This window comes from Balaenoptera ricei, chromosome 5 (genome assembly GCF_028023285.1).
Source record: "Balaenoptera ricei isolate mBalRic1 chromosome 5, mBalRic1.hap2, whole genome shotgun sequence".
NCBI lineage: Eukaryota > Metazoa > Chordata > Mammalia > Artiodactyla > Balaenopteridae > Balaenoptera > Balaenoptera ricei.
Genome location: NC_082643.1, coordinates 23,609,372 through 23,626,089, shown reverse-complemented (window position 1 = coordinate 23,626,089; position 16,718 = coordinate 23,609,372). Strand labels below are relative to the sequence as shown.

At 38.3% G+C, this 16,718-nt stretch overlaps 1 protein-coding gene across 1 annotated transcript; it reads left to right on the top strand.

Annotated features, from left to right (window-relative positions):
• Positions 1-7,587: 7,587 nt before the first annotated feature.
• Positions 7,588-12,181, top strand: LOC132366767 (tubulin alpha chain). The gene is made up of 2 exons (XM_059924335.1): positions 7,588-7,603; positions 11,748-12,181. The coding sequence occupies exon 2, from the start codon at positions 11,756-11,758 to the stop codon at positions 12,179-12,181; it is 426 nt and encodes a 141-aa protein (XP_059780318.1). The 5' UTR covers positions 7,588-7,603; positions 11,748-11,755.
• Positions 12,182-16,718: the final 4,537 nt, after the last annotated feature.

Genomic DNA, 16,718 nt, shown 5'->3' with positions numbered 1-16,718 from the left:
GGGAGAAAGAGTAGTCTATTTCTGTGATTACAGCATGCAAAGACCAATAAGCCTGGATTCCCAGGCACTATCTTGTTGCCATGTGGATAGAGCCTGCCTGAGAAATGAAAACAGGCAAGCAAAGCTAAGGGATGAAGAAAGACAGTACCAATTCCATCATTTCAACCCCTAGACCCAGCCTTTGCTGAAGAAGTTTATATTTTAGAAATCCCAGTTATATTAGCTCACAAGTTCTTTTAATGATTTATGCTGGTTTGACTTGGGTTTCTGTTATTTGCAATGAAAATGTTCTTAACAACATAGTTCAAGCAGGAAAAAATAATAAGGTTTCAGAGAATTTGAATAATATAATTAATAATGGATTAATAATGCATAATCTCTGGAAATGAGTTGGACTGTACATCTTTAAAAATAAAGAATTTACTAGTTAAAAAACAACCTCACTTTATTCCTCAGAACATAACTTCTAAAGAACACATTCTCTAAAAAGTAGCCATCCTAGAAATTAATTTTAAAAGATTAAGGAAATACAATGGTCCATATGGAAATTAGAAATCTTTCTCCAATAACTATGGGATAAAAAAAGAATCTAAAGTTAACAAAAAATGAAAATGTTAGTACTAAGGGGATATGATTTTAGAGACAGTTCCTCCTTCTGACCTATACTTCCTTTCATTCTCCTTCATTGGTTCAATATTCAAACATCTAGGCCACTCTGCATTCCTTGACTCAGGGTAGAAAGAAATAATTTTTTCTTATAGTCCTGTAATTTGTCTTTGAAAAACTTTAGGGAAATATTAAGGTATAGAGAAAATGTTTGAGCACTGATGGTAAGATATTTTCTCCTACTACACCCAAAGGACAGAAAAATATTTCTAAAGTTGGAAAGAGAGTAAGCACGAGTGGAGGAGCCTTCATCACTGGAGCTCTGTACAGGGCCCTTGGATCTTGCCTCATAAGCAGAGCTCTGGGAAATGGCATCTGCTTAGAAAAGGAAAGACTGACTAGTGAGTCCAGAATGACAGGAATCATAGAAAGTGAGCAGAGCACCCTCACCTTAGCGTGGTGTCACATCTCAGGGTCATCTTGTTTGGACTGATGACAGTCAAGCCCTGAGGACCAGATTGGATGATGGGCGTCTCAGCTGGTACCCATGTGGATGGTTGACAATGAAGAGCAGATGCCCTGCCTCTCACCTTGGTGCTACGATAAACAACCTGGCTCCTGGTGGAATGGGATTTGATTTGTGGAAATATAAAGCAGGTTGGATTTCTGATACATTTGAGTTTGTGACTAAAATTTAAACTCACTACACTTCCTGTTAACACTTGTGGGATGTGGTCAAAGGAGCTTGGGAAAGCAGAACTTCACTTCTACAACTCCAGTCCCCCAACCACAAATTCAGTCTTTGTTCATATAACTGGGGCTCATAGAGCTAGTTTAATATTTATTTTTATCTTTAGAAATACACCAGTTTTGATTTCCAGGGTTCTTTTTGCTTTTTCATTCTTTTTTTCCCCCAGGGTTCTTTTTGCTTTTGCATTCAATTTAGTTACAACAATAATATATTACATATTACAAAAATATTACAACTTATTACAATAATATTTCTAATATAACCTTGCTCCTTTTGCCTTTCTCTCTCCTCCTTTTTCCCCAGGCTCAGAACTTTTGCTTTTTTTGATGTAAAATCTTATGATCTAACTGACTTACAAAGCTATTTATTGTCTTACCACAAAATTCTATGTTGGTACGAAACTGTTGATATTACTCCAGTCATTCTTTTTGCATTTTTTTGTAACCCAGGACAACAGTTCCTTAGGAAAGGCTAAGGTGAAAGGCTTTTCTGTATCTCAAAAGAGAAAGAGAAAAGAAAACTGATAATTTGAAAATGCTAATTGCCCTTTTACAGAAATTATATCTTGAAATGTAAAAATACATTTTGTCTTAAATATATGTATTTTTATATCCCACTTTGGGGTCCACTCCCTCACTTGTGGTCTAGAGTGTGGTGGAAGGTGTCAGACAACTCTGTGTTTATGGATTTGGGGAATGTGCATGTGTTCTGCTACTACATTTTGAAAAGAGGTGAAGTCAGCTGAAGTATGAAACAGAAGGTGAGTTGAAGTACCCATCTCCATCTGCTTCAGGACTGTTTGGTTTTAGTTCACAGGGTGGGAGAGTTTGATATCTAGTGCAACCATCTCCCTTGACACTATCTTCAGTGAAAAAAAATTTCACCCCTGATTTGGCATAAGATCTTCTGCGTTTACAGAACTATTTTGAGTTTATAAACAAAATCAACTATATTCACGGGTATGGTAATGGAAAGTTGGGAAGAAGCATATTAGACAAATTGAAACTCCCCCTAAAGTCCTGAAAATTCTGTCTTTAATTTCTTTTTGGTGACCCACAAAACACAGAGGTACTTTTCTCCCTCTCATTTCTTTTTTCCTTCTACTTTTATTGAGATATAATTGACATACAGCACTGGATAAGTTTCAGGTGTACAGCATAATGATTTGACTTACATACATCATGAAATGATGACCTTGATAAGTTTAGTGAACATCCATCCTCTCATATAGATACAAAATAAAAGAAAAAAAATTTTCTTGTGATGAGAACTCTTAGGACTTAACTCTCTTAACAACTTTCATATGTAACATACAGCAGTGTTCACTACATTTGTCATGTTGTCCCTTATATCCCTAGTGCTTATTTACCTTAACTGGGAGTTTGTATCAATACCTTTTGACTGCCTTCATCCCATTCCCCATCCCCCCACTCCCTCCTCTGGTCATCACAAATCTGATCTCTTTTTCTATGAGTTGGTTGGTTGGTTGGTTGGTTTTTGAAGTATAATTGAACTACAACACTATGTTACCTCCTGGTACACAACATAGTGATTTGCTATTTCTATATATCACAAAATGATCACCACTATAAGTCTAGTTATCATGGGTCACCATAAAAATATATTACATTATTATTGACTATATTCTCCACACTGTACATTTTATCCCCGTGACTCATTTATTTTGTAACTGGAAGTTTGCCTCTCTTGATCTCCCTCACCTGTATCTCTCTTCTTCCCCCACCCCTGGAGACCACATGCTTGTTCTCTGTATCTATGACTGTTTTTTTTTAAATTTATTTTTAATTTTATTTATTTATTTATTTATGGCTGTGTTGGGTCTTCGTTTCTGTGCGAGGGCTTTCTCCAGTTGCGGCAAGCGGGGGCCACTCTTCATCGCGGTGCGCGGGCCTGTCACTATCGCGGCCTCTCCCGTTGCGGAGCACAGGCTCCAGACGCGCAGGCTCAGCAGCTGTGGCTCACGGGCCTAGTTGCTCCGCGGCATGTGGGATCTTCCCAGACCAGGGCTCGAACCCGTGTCCCCTGCATTGGCAGGCAGACTCCCAACCACTGCGCCACCAGGGAAGCCCTCTATGACTGTTTTTTTGGTTCTTGTTATGTTTATTCATTTGTTTTGATTTTTAGATTCCACATGTAAGTGAAATCATATGGTATTTGTCTTTATTTGTCTGACTTATTTCACTTTGCATAATACCCTCTAGGTCCATCCATATTGTTGCAGTGGCAAGATTTCATTCTCTTTTATGGCTGAGTAATATTTCATTGTATATAAATACATACCATATCTCCTTTATCCATTCAGCTATCGATGGGCACTTAGTTTGTTCCCATATCTTGGCTATTGTAAATAATGCTGCAATAAACGTAGGGGTGCATATATCTTTTCTAATTAGTGTTTTTGTTTTCTTTGGATAAATACCCAGGATTGTAATTGCTGGATAGTATGGTAGTTCTATTTTTAATTTTTTAAGGACCCTCCATACTGTTTTCCATAGTGGCTGTATCAATTTACATTCCTACCAACACTACACAAATGTTCCCTTTTTTCCACATCCTTGCCAACACTTGATGTTTCTTGTCTTTTTTATAATAACCATTCTAACAGGTGTGAAATAATTTCTCATTGTAGTTTTTTTTTTTAACATCTTTTTTGGAGTATAATTGCTTTACAATGCTGTGTTAGTTTCTGCTTTGTAACAAAGTGAAACAGTTATATATATACATATGTTCCCATATCTCTTCCCTCTTATGTCTCCCTCCCTCCCACCCTCCCTATCCCACCCCTCTAGGCGGTCACAAAGCACCAGGCTGATCTCCCTGTGCTATGCGGCTGCTTCCCACTAGCTATCTATTTTACGTTTGGTAGTGTATATATGTCCATGCCCCTCTCTCACTTTGTCACAGCTTACCCTTCCCCCTCCCCATATCCTCAAGTCCATTCTCTAGTAGGTCTGTGCCTTTATTCCCGTCTTGCCCCTAGGTTCTTCAAGACCATTTTTTTCCTTAGATTCCATATATATATGTGTTAGCATAGGGTATTTGTTTTTCTCTTTCTGACTTACTTCACTCTGTATGACAGACCCTAGGTCCATCCACCTCACTACAAATAACTCAATTTCGTTTCTTTTTATGGCTGAGTATATTCCATTGTCTATATGTGCCACATCTTCTTTATCCATTCATCTGTTGATGGACACTTAGGTTGCTTCCATGTCCTGGCTATTGTAAATAGAGCTGCAGTGAACATTGTGGTATATGACTCTTATTGAATTATGGTCTCCTTAGGGTATATGCCCAGTAGTGGGATTGCTGGGTCATATGGTAGTTCTATTTTTAGTTTTTTAAGGAACCTCCATACTCTTCTCCATAGTGGCTGTATCAATTTACATTCCCACCAACAGTGTAAGAGGGTTCCCTTTTCTCCACACCCTCTCCAGCATTTATTGTTTGTAGATTTTTTGATTATGGCCGTTCTGACAGGTGCGAGATGATATCTCGTTGTAGTTTTGATTTGCATTTCTCTAATGATTAATGATGTTGAGCATTCTTTCATGTGTTTGTTGGCAATCTGTATATCTTCTTTGGAGAAATGTCTATTTAGGTCTTCTGCCCATTTTTGGATTGGGTTGTTTGGATATTGAGCTGCATGAGCTGCTTGTAAACTCTGGAGATTAATCGTTTGTCAGTTGCTTCATTTGCAAATATTTTCTCCCATTCTGAGGGTTGTCTTTTGGTCTTGTTTATGGTTTCCTTTGCTGTGCAAAAGCTTTTAAGTTTCATTAGGTCCCATTTGTTTATTTTTGTTTTTATTTCCATTTCTCTAGGAGGTGGGTCAAAAAGGATCTTGCTGTGATTTATGTCATAGAGTGTTCTGCCTATGTTTTCCTCTAAAAGTTTTATAGTGTCTGGCCTTACATTTAGGTCTTTAATCCATTTTGAGTTTATTTTTGTGTATGCTGTTAGGGAATGTTCTAATTTCATACTTTTACATGTAGCTGTCCAGTTTTCCCAGCACCACTTATTGAAGAGGCTGTCTTTTCTCCAGTGTATATTCTTGCCTCCTTTATCAAAGATAAGGTGACCATATGTGCGTGGGTTTATGTCTGGGTTTTCTATCCTGTTCCATTTATGTATATTTCTGTTTTTGTGCCAGTACCATACTGTCTTGATTACTGTAGCTTTGTAGTCTAGTCTGAAGTCCAGGAGCCTGATTCCTCCAGCTCCGTTTTTCTTCCTCAAGATTGCTTTGGCTATTCGGGGTGTTTTGTATTTCCATACAAATTGTGAAATTTTTTGTTCTAGTTGTTTGAAAAAGGCCAGTGGTAGCTTGATAGGGATTGCATTGAATCTGTAGATTGCTTTGGGTAGTGGAGTCATTTTCACAATGTTGATTCTTCCAATCCAGTAACATGGTACTAGATGGAGATCTAGATGGAGATCTCTCCATCTATTTGTATCACCTTTAATTTCTTTCATCAGTGTCTCATGATTTTCTGCATACAGATCTTTTGTCTCCTTAGGTAGGTTTATTCCTAGATATTTTATTCTTTTTGTTGCAATGGTAAATGGGAGTGTTTCCTTAATTTCACTTTCAGATTTTTCATCAATAGTGTATAGGAATGCTAGAGATTTCTGTGCATTAATTTTGTATCCTGCTACTTTACCAAATTCATTGATTAGCTCTAGTAGTTTTCTGGTAGCATCTTTACGATTCTCTATGTAGAGTGTCATGTCATCTGCAAACAGTGACAACTTTACTTCTTCTTTTCCGATTTGGATTCCTTTTATTTCTATTTCTTCTCTGATTGCTGTGGCTAAAACTCCAAAACTATGTTGAATAAGAGTGGTGAGAGTGGGCAACCTTGTCTTGTTCCTGATCTTAGTGGAAATGGTTTCAATTTTTCACGATTGAGGACGATGTTGGCTGTGTGTTTGTCATAAATGGCCTTTATTTTGTTGAGGAAAGTTCCCTCCATGCCTACTTTCTGGAGGGTTTTTATCATAAATGGGTGTTGAATTTTGTCGAAAGCTTTCTCTGCATCTATTGAGATGATCATAGGGTTTTTCTCCTTCAATTTGTTAATATGGTGTATCACACTGATTGATTTGCATATATTGAAGAATCCTTGCATTCCTGGGATAAACCCCACTTGATCATGGTGTATGATCCTTTGCATGTGCTGTTGGATTCTGTTTGCTAGTATTTTGTTGAGGAACTTTGCATCTATGTTCATCAGTGATATTGGCATGCAGTTTTCTTTCTTTGTGACATCTTTGTCTGGTTTTGGTATCAGGGTGATGGTGGCCTCGTAGAATGAGTTGGGGAGTGTTCCTCCCTCTGCAATATTTTGGAAGAGTTTGAGAAGGATAGGTGTTAGCTCTTCTCTAAATGTTTGATAGAATTCGCCTGTGAAGCCATCTGGTCCTGGGCTTTTGTTTGTTGGAAGATTTTTAATCACGGTTTCAATTACAGTGCTTGTGATTGGACTGTTCATATTTTCTATTTCTTCCTGGTTCAGTCTCGGAAGGTTGTGCATTTCTAAGAAATTGTCCATTTCTTCCAGGTTGTCCATTTTATTGGCATAGAGTTGCTTGTAGTAACCTCTCATGATCCTTTGTATTTCTGCAGTGTCAGTTGTTACTTCTCCTTTTTCATTTCTAATTCTATTGATTTGAATCTTCTCCCTTTTTTTCTTGATAAGTCTGGCTAATGGTTTATCAATTTCGTTTATCATCTCAAAGAACCAGCTTTTAGTTTTATTGATCTTTGCTATTGTCTCCTTTATTTCTTTTTCATTTATTTCTGATCTGATCTTTATGATTTCTTTCCTTCTGCTAGCTTTGGGGGTTTTTTGTTCTTCTTTCTCTAATTGCTTTATGTGTAAGGTTAGGTTGTTTATTTGAGATGTTTCTTGTTTCTTAAGGTAGGGTTGTATTGCTATAAACTTCCCTCTTAAAACTGCTTTTGCTGCATCCCATAGGTTTTGGGTCGTCAAGTTTTCATTGTCATTTGTTTCTAGGTATTTTTTGATTTCCTCTTTGATTTCTTCAGTGATCTCTTGGTTATTAAGTAGTGTATTGTTTAGCCTCCATGTGTTTGTATTTTTTAGAGATTTTTTTCCTGTAATTGATATCTAGTCTCATAGCATTGTGGTTGGAAAAGATACTTGATATGATTTCAATTTTCTTAAATTTACCAAGGCTTGATTTGTGACCCAAGATATGATCTATCCTGGAGAATGTTCCATGAGCACTTGAGAAGAAAGTGTATTCTGTTGTTTTTGGATGGAATGTCCTATAAATATCAACTAAGTCCATCTTGTTTAATGTATCATTTAAAGCTTGTGTTTCCTTATTTATTTTCACTTTGGATGATCTGTCCATTGGTGAAAGTGAGGTGTTGAAGTCCCCTACTATGATTGTGTTACTGTCGATTTCCCCTTTTATGGCTGTTACCATTTGCCTTATGTATTGAGGTGTTCCTATGTTGGGTGCATAAATATTTACAATTGTTATATTCTTCTTGGATCGATCCCTTGATCATTATGTAGTGTCCTTCTTTGTCTCTTGTAATAGTCTTTATTTTAAAGCCTATTTTGTCTGATATGAGTATTGCTACTCCAGCTTTCTTTTGATTTCCATTTGCATGGAATATCTTTTTCCATCCCCTCACTTTCAGTCTGTATGTGTCCCTAGGTCTGAAGTGGGTCTCTTGTAGACAACATATATACTGGTCTTGTTTTTGTATCCATTTAGCCAGTCTTTGTCTTTTGGTTTGAGCATTTAATCCATTTACATTTAAGGTAATTATCGATATGTATGTTCCTATTACCATTTTCTTAATTGTTTTGGGTTTGTTATTGTAGGTCTTTTCCTTCTCTTGTGTTTCCTGCCTAGAGAAGTTCCTTTAGCATTTGTTGTAATGCTGGTTTGGTGGTGCTGAATTCTCTTAGCTTTTGCTTGTCTGTAAAGGTTTTAATTTCTCCATCAAATCTGAATGAGATCCTTGCTGGGTAGAGTAATCTTGGTTGTAGGTTTTTCTCCTCCATCACTTTAAATATGTCCTGCCACTCCCTTCTGGCTTGCAGAGTTTCTGTTGAAAGATCAGCTGTTAACCTTATGGGGATTCCCTTGTATGTTATTTGTTGTTTTTCCCTTGCTGCTTTAATATTTTTTCTTTGTATTTAATTTTTGATAGTTTGATTAGTATGTGTCTTGGCGTGTTTCTCCTTGGATTTATCCTGTATGGGACTCTCTGTGCTTCCTGGACTTGATTAATTATTCCCTTTCCCATATTAGGGAAATTTTCAACTATAATCTCTTCAAATATTTTCTCAGTCCCTTTCTTTTCTCTTCTTCTCCTGGGACCCCTATAATTCGAATGTTGGTGTGTTTAATGTTGTCCCAGAGGTCTCTGAGACTATCCTCAATTCTTTTCATTCTTTTTTCTTTATTCTGCTCTGCAGTAGTTATTTCCACTATTTTATCTTCCAGGTCACTTATCCGTTTTTCTGCCTCAGTTATTCTGCTATTGATCCCTTCTAGAGAACTTTTAATTTCATTTATTGTGTTGTTCAGCATTGTTTGTTTGCTGTTTAGCTCTTCTAGGTTCTTGTTAATCGTTTCTTGTATTTTCTCTATTCTATTTCCAAGATTTTGGATCATCTTTATTATCATTATTCTGAATTCTTTTTCAGGTAGACTGCCTATTTCCTCTTCATTTGTTAGGTCTGGTTGGTTTTTGCCTTGCTCCTTTATGTGCTGTGTGTTTTTCTGTCTTCTCATTTTGCTTAACTTACTGTGTTTGGGGTCTCCTTTTCGCAGGCTGCATGTTCGTAGTTCCCGTTGTTTTTGGTGTCTGTCCCCAATGGTTAAGGTGGGTTCAGTGGGTTGTGTAGGCTTCCTGGTGGAGGGGACTAGTGCCTGTGTTCTGGTGGATGAGGCTGGATCTTGTCTTTCTGGTGGGCACGTCCACGTCTGGTGGTGTGTTTGGGGGTGTCTGTGGCCTTATTATGATTTTAGGCAGCCTCTGTGCTAATGGATGGTGTTGTGTTCCTGTGTTGTTAATTGTTTGGCATAGGGTGTCCAGCACTGTATCTTGCTGGTCGTTGAGTGAAGCTGGGTCTTGGCGTTGAGATGGAGATCTCTGGGAGATTTTCGCCATTTGATATTATGTGGAGCTGGGAGGTCTCTTGTGGACTAGTGTCCTGAACTTGGCTCTCCCACCTCAGAGGCACAGCCCTGATGCCTGTCTGGAGCACCAAGAGCCTTTCATTAACACAGCCAGCCCACAGTCCCCAGGACTGTCACGGCTTCGGCTGGTGGGGCCCCTCCAGATCCAGCAGCCTCAGTGAGGCCATCCTCCCCTCGGCCTCCAGGGAAGTTCAGTGACGGCAGAAGGAAGAGACCCTGAGCCAGGAGTTCCAGCTCTGTGGATACACGGGCTCCATTCTGGGCGCAGGGGGTGGGACAGCTCTTCCCCGAGGCCTTCCGGGAGGGAGTGGGGTGCCGGAGGAGGGACTCAGTGTAGTTTTGATTTGCATTTCTCTGATGATTAGTGATGTTGAGCATCTTTTCACGTGTCGGTTGGCCATCTGCATGTCTTCTTTGGAAAAAGTTCTGTTCAGGTCCTGTGCCCATTTTTTAATCAGACTGTTTGTTTTTTTTCTTGTTGAGTTGTATGAGTTCTTCCTATATTTTGGATATTAACTTCTTATCAGATGTGTCATTTGCAAATATCTTCTCCCATTCAGCAGGCTGCTTTTTCATTTTGGTGATGGTTTCCTTCACTGTGAAAAAGCTTTTTAGTTTGATGTGGTCTCATTTGTTTATTTTTGTTTTTCTTTCCATTGCCTGGGGATACAGATCCAAAAAAATATTGCTAAGACTGATGTCAAGGAGCATACTGCTTATGTTTTCTTATAGGAGTTTTATGGTTTCAAGTCTTACATTTAAGTTTTTAATCCATTTTGGTTTATTTTTGTATATAGTGTGAGAAAGTAGTCCAGTTTGATTTTCTTGTGTGTAGCTGCCCAGTTTTCCCAATACCATTTACTGAAGAGGCTCTCTTTTCCCCACTGTACATTCTTGCCTCCTTTGTCATAGATTAGTTGTCCATATAAGTGTCGGTTCATTTCTGGGCTCTCTAATTCTGTTCCATTGATCCATGTGTCTGGTTTTGTGCCAGTACCACACTGATGTAGTATAGTTTGAAATCAGGGAGAATGATACCTCCAGCTTTGTTGTTCTTTCTCAAGATTGTTTTGGCTATTTGGGGTCTTTTGTGTTTCTATACAAATTTTAGAATTATTTGTTCTAGTTCTGCAAAAAATGCCATTGGCATTTCTAATATTGAATATTCTAATATCTAGAATTGGTATTCTAATTTCTAATAAGTGACATAGGAGGGTTTTGTTTGCATTTCATGTTGCCATAAAAAAATGTATTATTCTATCTTCATTTCTTTTCTTCTTGCTTTTCCAAATATTTGTGCCACTCTAAGCATTTTATCCTCTTTTCAAACTACACAGGTACATAGATGTTAGTATTATCTCTTTTTAAGCTTGTTATTGTTAAGTGTATGCCAGGCTGAGCTAGATAGAATCTCATGAAACAGCCGTTTCGTGTAACGAAACATATGGCTGCTTGCAATTCATAGTTTACATGATTAGCAATAAAGGTTTTTTTCCTAAAAAGAAGGAAGTCTTCAAAACCAAATAGTTTAATTTCATATATACATAGTCATGACTATTTGAAAATAACATTGTTAAAATTTAAAAATATAAATATTCTTGATTACAGTTTTTTAAATGTCTCATCTGCATGTAAAAATGTTGGATTGCATTATCTCTACGTATCCCCTCTAGCTCAAAAGTTCCCTTTTGAAACCTTAGTGTTAAGTAGAATTTGGTGGATTTTTATAAAACAGTTTGGGGGGACTTTCGTGGTGGCACAGTGGTTAAGAATCCGCCTGCCAATACAGGGGACACGGGTTCGATCCCTGGTCCGGGAAGTTCCCACATGCCGTGGAGCAACTGGGCCCGTGTGCCACAACTACTGAGCCTGAGCTCTAGAGCCCACGAGCCACAACTACTGAAGCCCAAGCACCTAAAGCCCGTGCTTTGCAACAAGAGAAGCCACTGCAATGAGAAGTCTGTGCACTGCAACGAAGAGTAGCCCCCACTCGCGGCAACTAGAGAAAGCCCGTGCACAGCAACGAAGACCCAACGCAGCCAAAAATAAATAAATAAACAAACAAATAAATAAATAAGAACAGCTTGGGTCACAAACTTGCACATTTTTGTTCTGGGAAATAATATATAAGAATTAACCTAACATTATATATATATTAATATATAAGAATTATCCTGAAAATACATGGCTTGCTGCCTGTTGTACCATGGTAATGTGGTTCCCAAAGATGTCAATGCTGCCATTGCCACCATCAAGACCAAGCGTACCACCCAGTTTGTGGACTGGTGCCCCACTGGCTTCAAAGTTGGCATTAATTACCAGCTTCCCACTGTGGTACCTGGTGGAGACCTGGCCAAAGTACAGCGAGCTGTGTGCATGCTGGGCAACATCACAGCCATCGCTGAGGCCTGGGCTCGCCTGGACCACAAGTTTGACCTGATGTATGCCAAGCGTGCTTTTGTTCACTGGTACGTGGGTGAGGGCATGGAGGAAGGAGAGTTTTCTGAGGCCCGTGAGGACATGGCTGCCCTTGAGAAGGATTATGAGGAGCTTGGTGTGGATTCTGTTGAAGGAGAGGGAGAGGAAGAAGGAGAGGAACACAAAAGTTAAAACGTCACAAAGGTACTGCTTTTACAGGGAAGCTTATTCTGTTTTAAACATAGAAAAGTTGTGGTCTGATCAGTTAATTGGTATGTAGCAGTGTATACTCTCGTGTACAATTACTGACCTATGCTTTAAAACACGACACTTTGTTATAGACACAAGCTATCCATTTCTCTGATAGGTTTGAGTAAAGTATTCTCTGTCTTAAATCACACACACACACAAAAAAAGAATTAACCTGTCTATTCTTTAGAATTTTGAGTCATTCCAAACCATGCATGATTCACTTGTTTGTTCATTTTTAGTTCACTCTAGATGAAGGATTCACAAGTTGCAAAAAAAGGGAGACATTACCCCAGAATAAATTTTAGTCTTTAAAGTTTTGATGTCTGTTTTATTAGAATAAAAATATTACACATTGATGATAAGGTAGAATTTTGTAGGGAAAGAAGAATAGTAGGGCCTTTAATCTAACATATTCTCAAGTCTTAAGAGTGTATCTCAACAAGATAAACACAGGTTGCTTTTTTAAGCTAAGAAAGAATTTCTTTTTTCTAAGTTATTCTGTTTATAGATGAAAGCAATGATACATATGGTGAATATCTTTCTGCGTAGAAGCATAGTTTAAGAGGCCAATTAGCGATAAGAAGGGAGGCCTTTAAAACTGAGCATCAATCTGGGGCTGTGGCAGCTAGAATAATCACATTTATGATGTTATAAATGTGATTATTCTGTACAATTATTGTTGGCCTGAAACCTTGCTCAGAAAGAAGCACTTCATTTCTGACTATCTGTCTGCCAGATTTGTCTGCTACTATTTGCCAGACATTCATGGCTATTATATTTGTGATGATTTTCCTATGGGAAAAGTATGAGAAACAAAAATAGAGCTCCTAAGGGGTGGTGAAGGAACAGTATCCTGGGACAAATCTCCTGCAGTAGTGAGAATGGATTAGGAAAAGGAAATGAATATTTACTGAGTTTTTTTAGTCTGTACTTTGGCACCATGCCAAATCCTCCACAGATATAATGTGTGAAGCAAATTGTTCATGGAGACAGTACTGGGACTACACTTTAGTCATATGTCTTTCAGTTGAAATCTATTCTCTCCCTGGGTCCCTCTTCCTGTCCTTTGAAAATTGCAGTAACTTCTGTTTATTCCCACCAGCCAAGATTTTTGCTAAAGAACACCCTGTGAAAGACAAATATCATGTGATATCACTTATATGTGGAATCTAAAAAATGATATAAATGAACTTACTTACAAAACAGAAATAGACTCAGTCATAGAAAACAAACTTATGGTTACCAAAGGGAAAGTGTAGCGGGGAGGGATAAATTAGGAATTTGGGATTAACAGATACACACTAGTATATATAAACTAGGTAAACAACAAGGACCTACTGTATAGCACAGGGAACCATATTCAATATTTGTAATAACCTATAATGGTAAAGAATCTGAAAAAGTATATATATATATGTAGATGTATAACTGAATCACTTTGCTGTACACCTTCAACATTGTAAACCAACTATACTTCAGTTAAAGAAAAAACACCCCATGACACCGGGTTTGTTTCACTTTCAAGTATGAAATTACGTTATCGTCCTGTCCCAATGCCTGTTCAATCTAAACAGACCGCTGCCACCTTATCCTTGTCACCACCCTGCCCCTTCCAATCGAACGCAGTAGAATAGGTTCCCTCTGAGATATTATGCTTTAATTCATGCAATCCAACCAGCTGTAACCAATGCTGCCACCTCCTGGCAGCTTTTGAAGAGGTGAAACCTGGTAAGCAAAGACTTGCCCTTGGTTCCCATGCTATTTGCCACTCCCCTCCTCAGACATGGCTCTTTACACATTCATTGTCTTATTGCTTAGAGCCATCCAGTTTTGGCTGCTTGTGAGAGAACAGAAAGAGCTTGGGTAGGTCATCTCTTCTAATATGTTCAACCTGATGGAATTTGAAAACCTACTTGGTGATTCTATTTTGCCACTTAACATGCATCAGGGACAATACTTGATGCTCATGAAAAAACGGTAAAATCTTTGATGAGTACAAGCCTTCCAACTGTTTATACTATACATAGAAGTTTGAGGTAGACGCCAGGACTTTACCCTGGGGCACTGGAGCATATTAACCCAAAATTAGGTGAAAACTTTCTTGCCACATAACTATACATATCTGCTTTAATTTTGATGGATATGATCCACCAACGCTTGTAATAATGTTGTTGCTAGTAAACTGTGCCATGCATACAAAAATCTTTAAATTTTTGTTACTAGTTCATACGAAACAGAGCAATGCTAGTTCATGGGATTAAACTGCCAATTATTTTCAACATCTGACATCTAAACAATCTGACCGGCAGGATTCCTAAAAATATTATGTCAAGGAAAAGTTAACACAAGGACCATGATGGATTCGTTTTGATTTGTGAATTATGAAAGGTCATTTTAATCCATGTTCCTATTGTTATTTCGGGGGAACAGTCAAAAGCAGATTTATCAAAGACGCTTACAATTTTAAAAATATATTTATTTATTAAAAAAATGAACCCATTACACGATAACATAAATAACATATTTATGTAAAATAACTATATTTTCCAAACACATATTTTTCCAAACGAAACAACATTTAGTGAGAAAAGTGGCATTAGTTTACAGGTTTGCTGTTTCTTTTTTTTTTTTTTTTTTTTTTTTTTTAAATAAACTCCCTTTATTTCACCAATGCTTTTTTTTTTTTTTTTTAATTTATTTTTGGCTGTGTTGGGTCTTCGTTTCTATGCGAGGGCTTTCTCTGGTTGCGGCGAGTGGGTGTCACTCTTCATCGCGGTGCGCGGGCCTCTCACTGTCGCGGCCTCTCTTGTTGCGGAGCACAGGCTCCAGACGCGCAGGCTCAGTAGTTGTGGCTCACGGGCCCAGTTGCTCCGCGGCATGTGGGATCTTCCCAGACCAGGGCTCGAACCCGTGTCCTCTGCATTGGCAAGCAGATTGTTAACCACTGCGCCACCAGGGAAGCCCTTGCTGTTTCTTTAATGTCTTGCTTAATGCGGATGACTGGATGCTTATATCTGCTTTTGCAGTCAATCTGCTGAAAATATATTGTTTCAAAGGCACTTGATTTAGTTACTGTTGAATGCCTAGGACCTACCATAAGGCCTAGGACATAGAAAGCTCAATAATGCTGATTGAATAAATGATTAATGCCTAGCCTTTTTATTTGTACAAGTGCCTGAATTCTTCAGATTAATTTATGAGATTCTGTTTAAACTTAACAGCGGATATGGCCTTTACAATAAGCAGATTCATACTCTGTATATGTTGCTGGTCGAAGCGTGCTTCGGAGATTAGCACTGAGGGCATCACCAAGGAGCTTGTGAGAAATGCTGAGTATCAGACTCCACCCCAGACCCGAGGAATCAGAATCTGCATTTAAACAAGATTCCCCAGGTGCTTGAGAGGTACATTAGAGTCTGAGAAGCACCGTTTCAAAGCATTTTAGTTGCCATTATTATTTCCATGTAGCGATAGAATCCATTTTCTTCCATAGATTTCTGTTTTCCTAAATAAAATTATTCTATGACTAGACTTTGCACTGCTTTCTAATTGAGTCTTATGCAAAATAAGTTTTCACATCTTTGTTTCCCTCTTTCTTTTCTAAGCGTTGCTCAAGCTTAGAAACTGTGTGAAGTCCTTCTCCTGAACTGTGAATCAGGGGGGCTTTCTATAAGGGAAACTCCCTTCTAGGGCCATCTGATTGAAAATTTTAACTTAATGAACTGATGGTTGGCTATTAAGATAGAGCTACTTACACAGTTTTCTTCTTTTAAAAGAATGGTTCAGTGTGCTGCAGACCGGCACGGATTTAAGGGAAGACTTCCTACCACAAAATATTTGTAACAGCTCCTGAAAGAGAAACTAATTATCACAAGTCAGGTCTTTATTTTAAAGTTTGTTTGTCTTTTTTTCTCTAAGATTGCCCATGTATGAATTTATAGACGGGGTTGGATAACTTACTTGTTAATTTAATTGTTATTTGCTTTTCACTTAATTAACTCAACAGCTTAGTTTTTATTAGAAGACAACTTTGGCCGTTTTTAGCTTGCTTAAAGTTATTAAGATTTTCAGTATAGAAAAGCAGTTACAATAGTGGTTATTTTACTTTTCAATTTAATGAGATGCTTAAGTGTGTAGTTTCAGAGTCAGTTTCAGCATACAAAGCAGCCTGGGCCAGCTGCAGAAATGCTTGGGGTGAGGCCATCCTTTGCTTGAGAAGAGGTCCATGTTCAGGTCTCATCGCGGTGGGAATCACTCTTTGTAGAAATGATCTGTTTGGGGAATTCCCTGGTGGTCCAGTGGTTAAGACTCCGTGCTTTCATTGCCACGGGCCTGGGTTTGGTCCCCGGTCTGGGAACTAAGATGCCACAAGCCGCGCTGGGCGGCCAAAAAAAAAAAAAAAGATCCGTTTATTAGCAGTTTGTATAGGATCCTAGAAAGAGCCTGGGGCTGGAACTTTGTGGAGTCAGACAGACTC

Bases quoted from the DNA above. Each gene is read 5' to 3' on its own strand.
- LOC132366767 (XM_059924335.1), top strand. From the start codon at position 11,756: ATGGCTTGCTGCCTGTTGTACCATGGTAATGTGGTTCCCAAAGATGTC.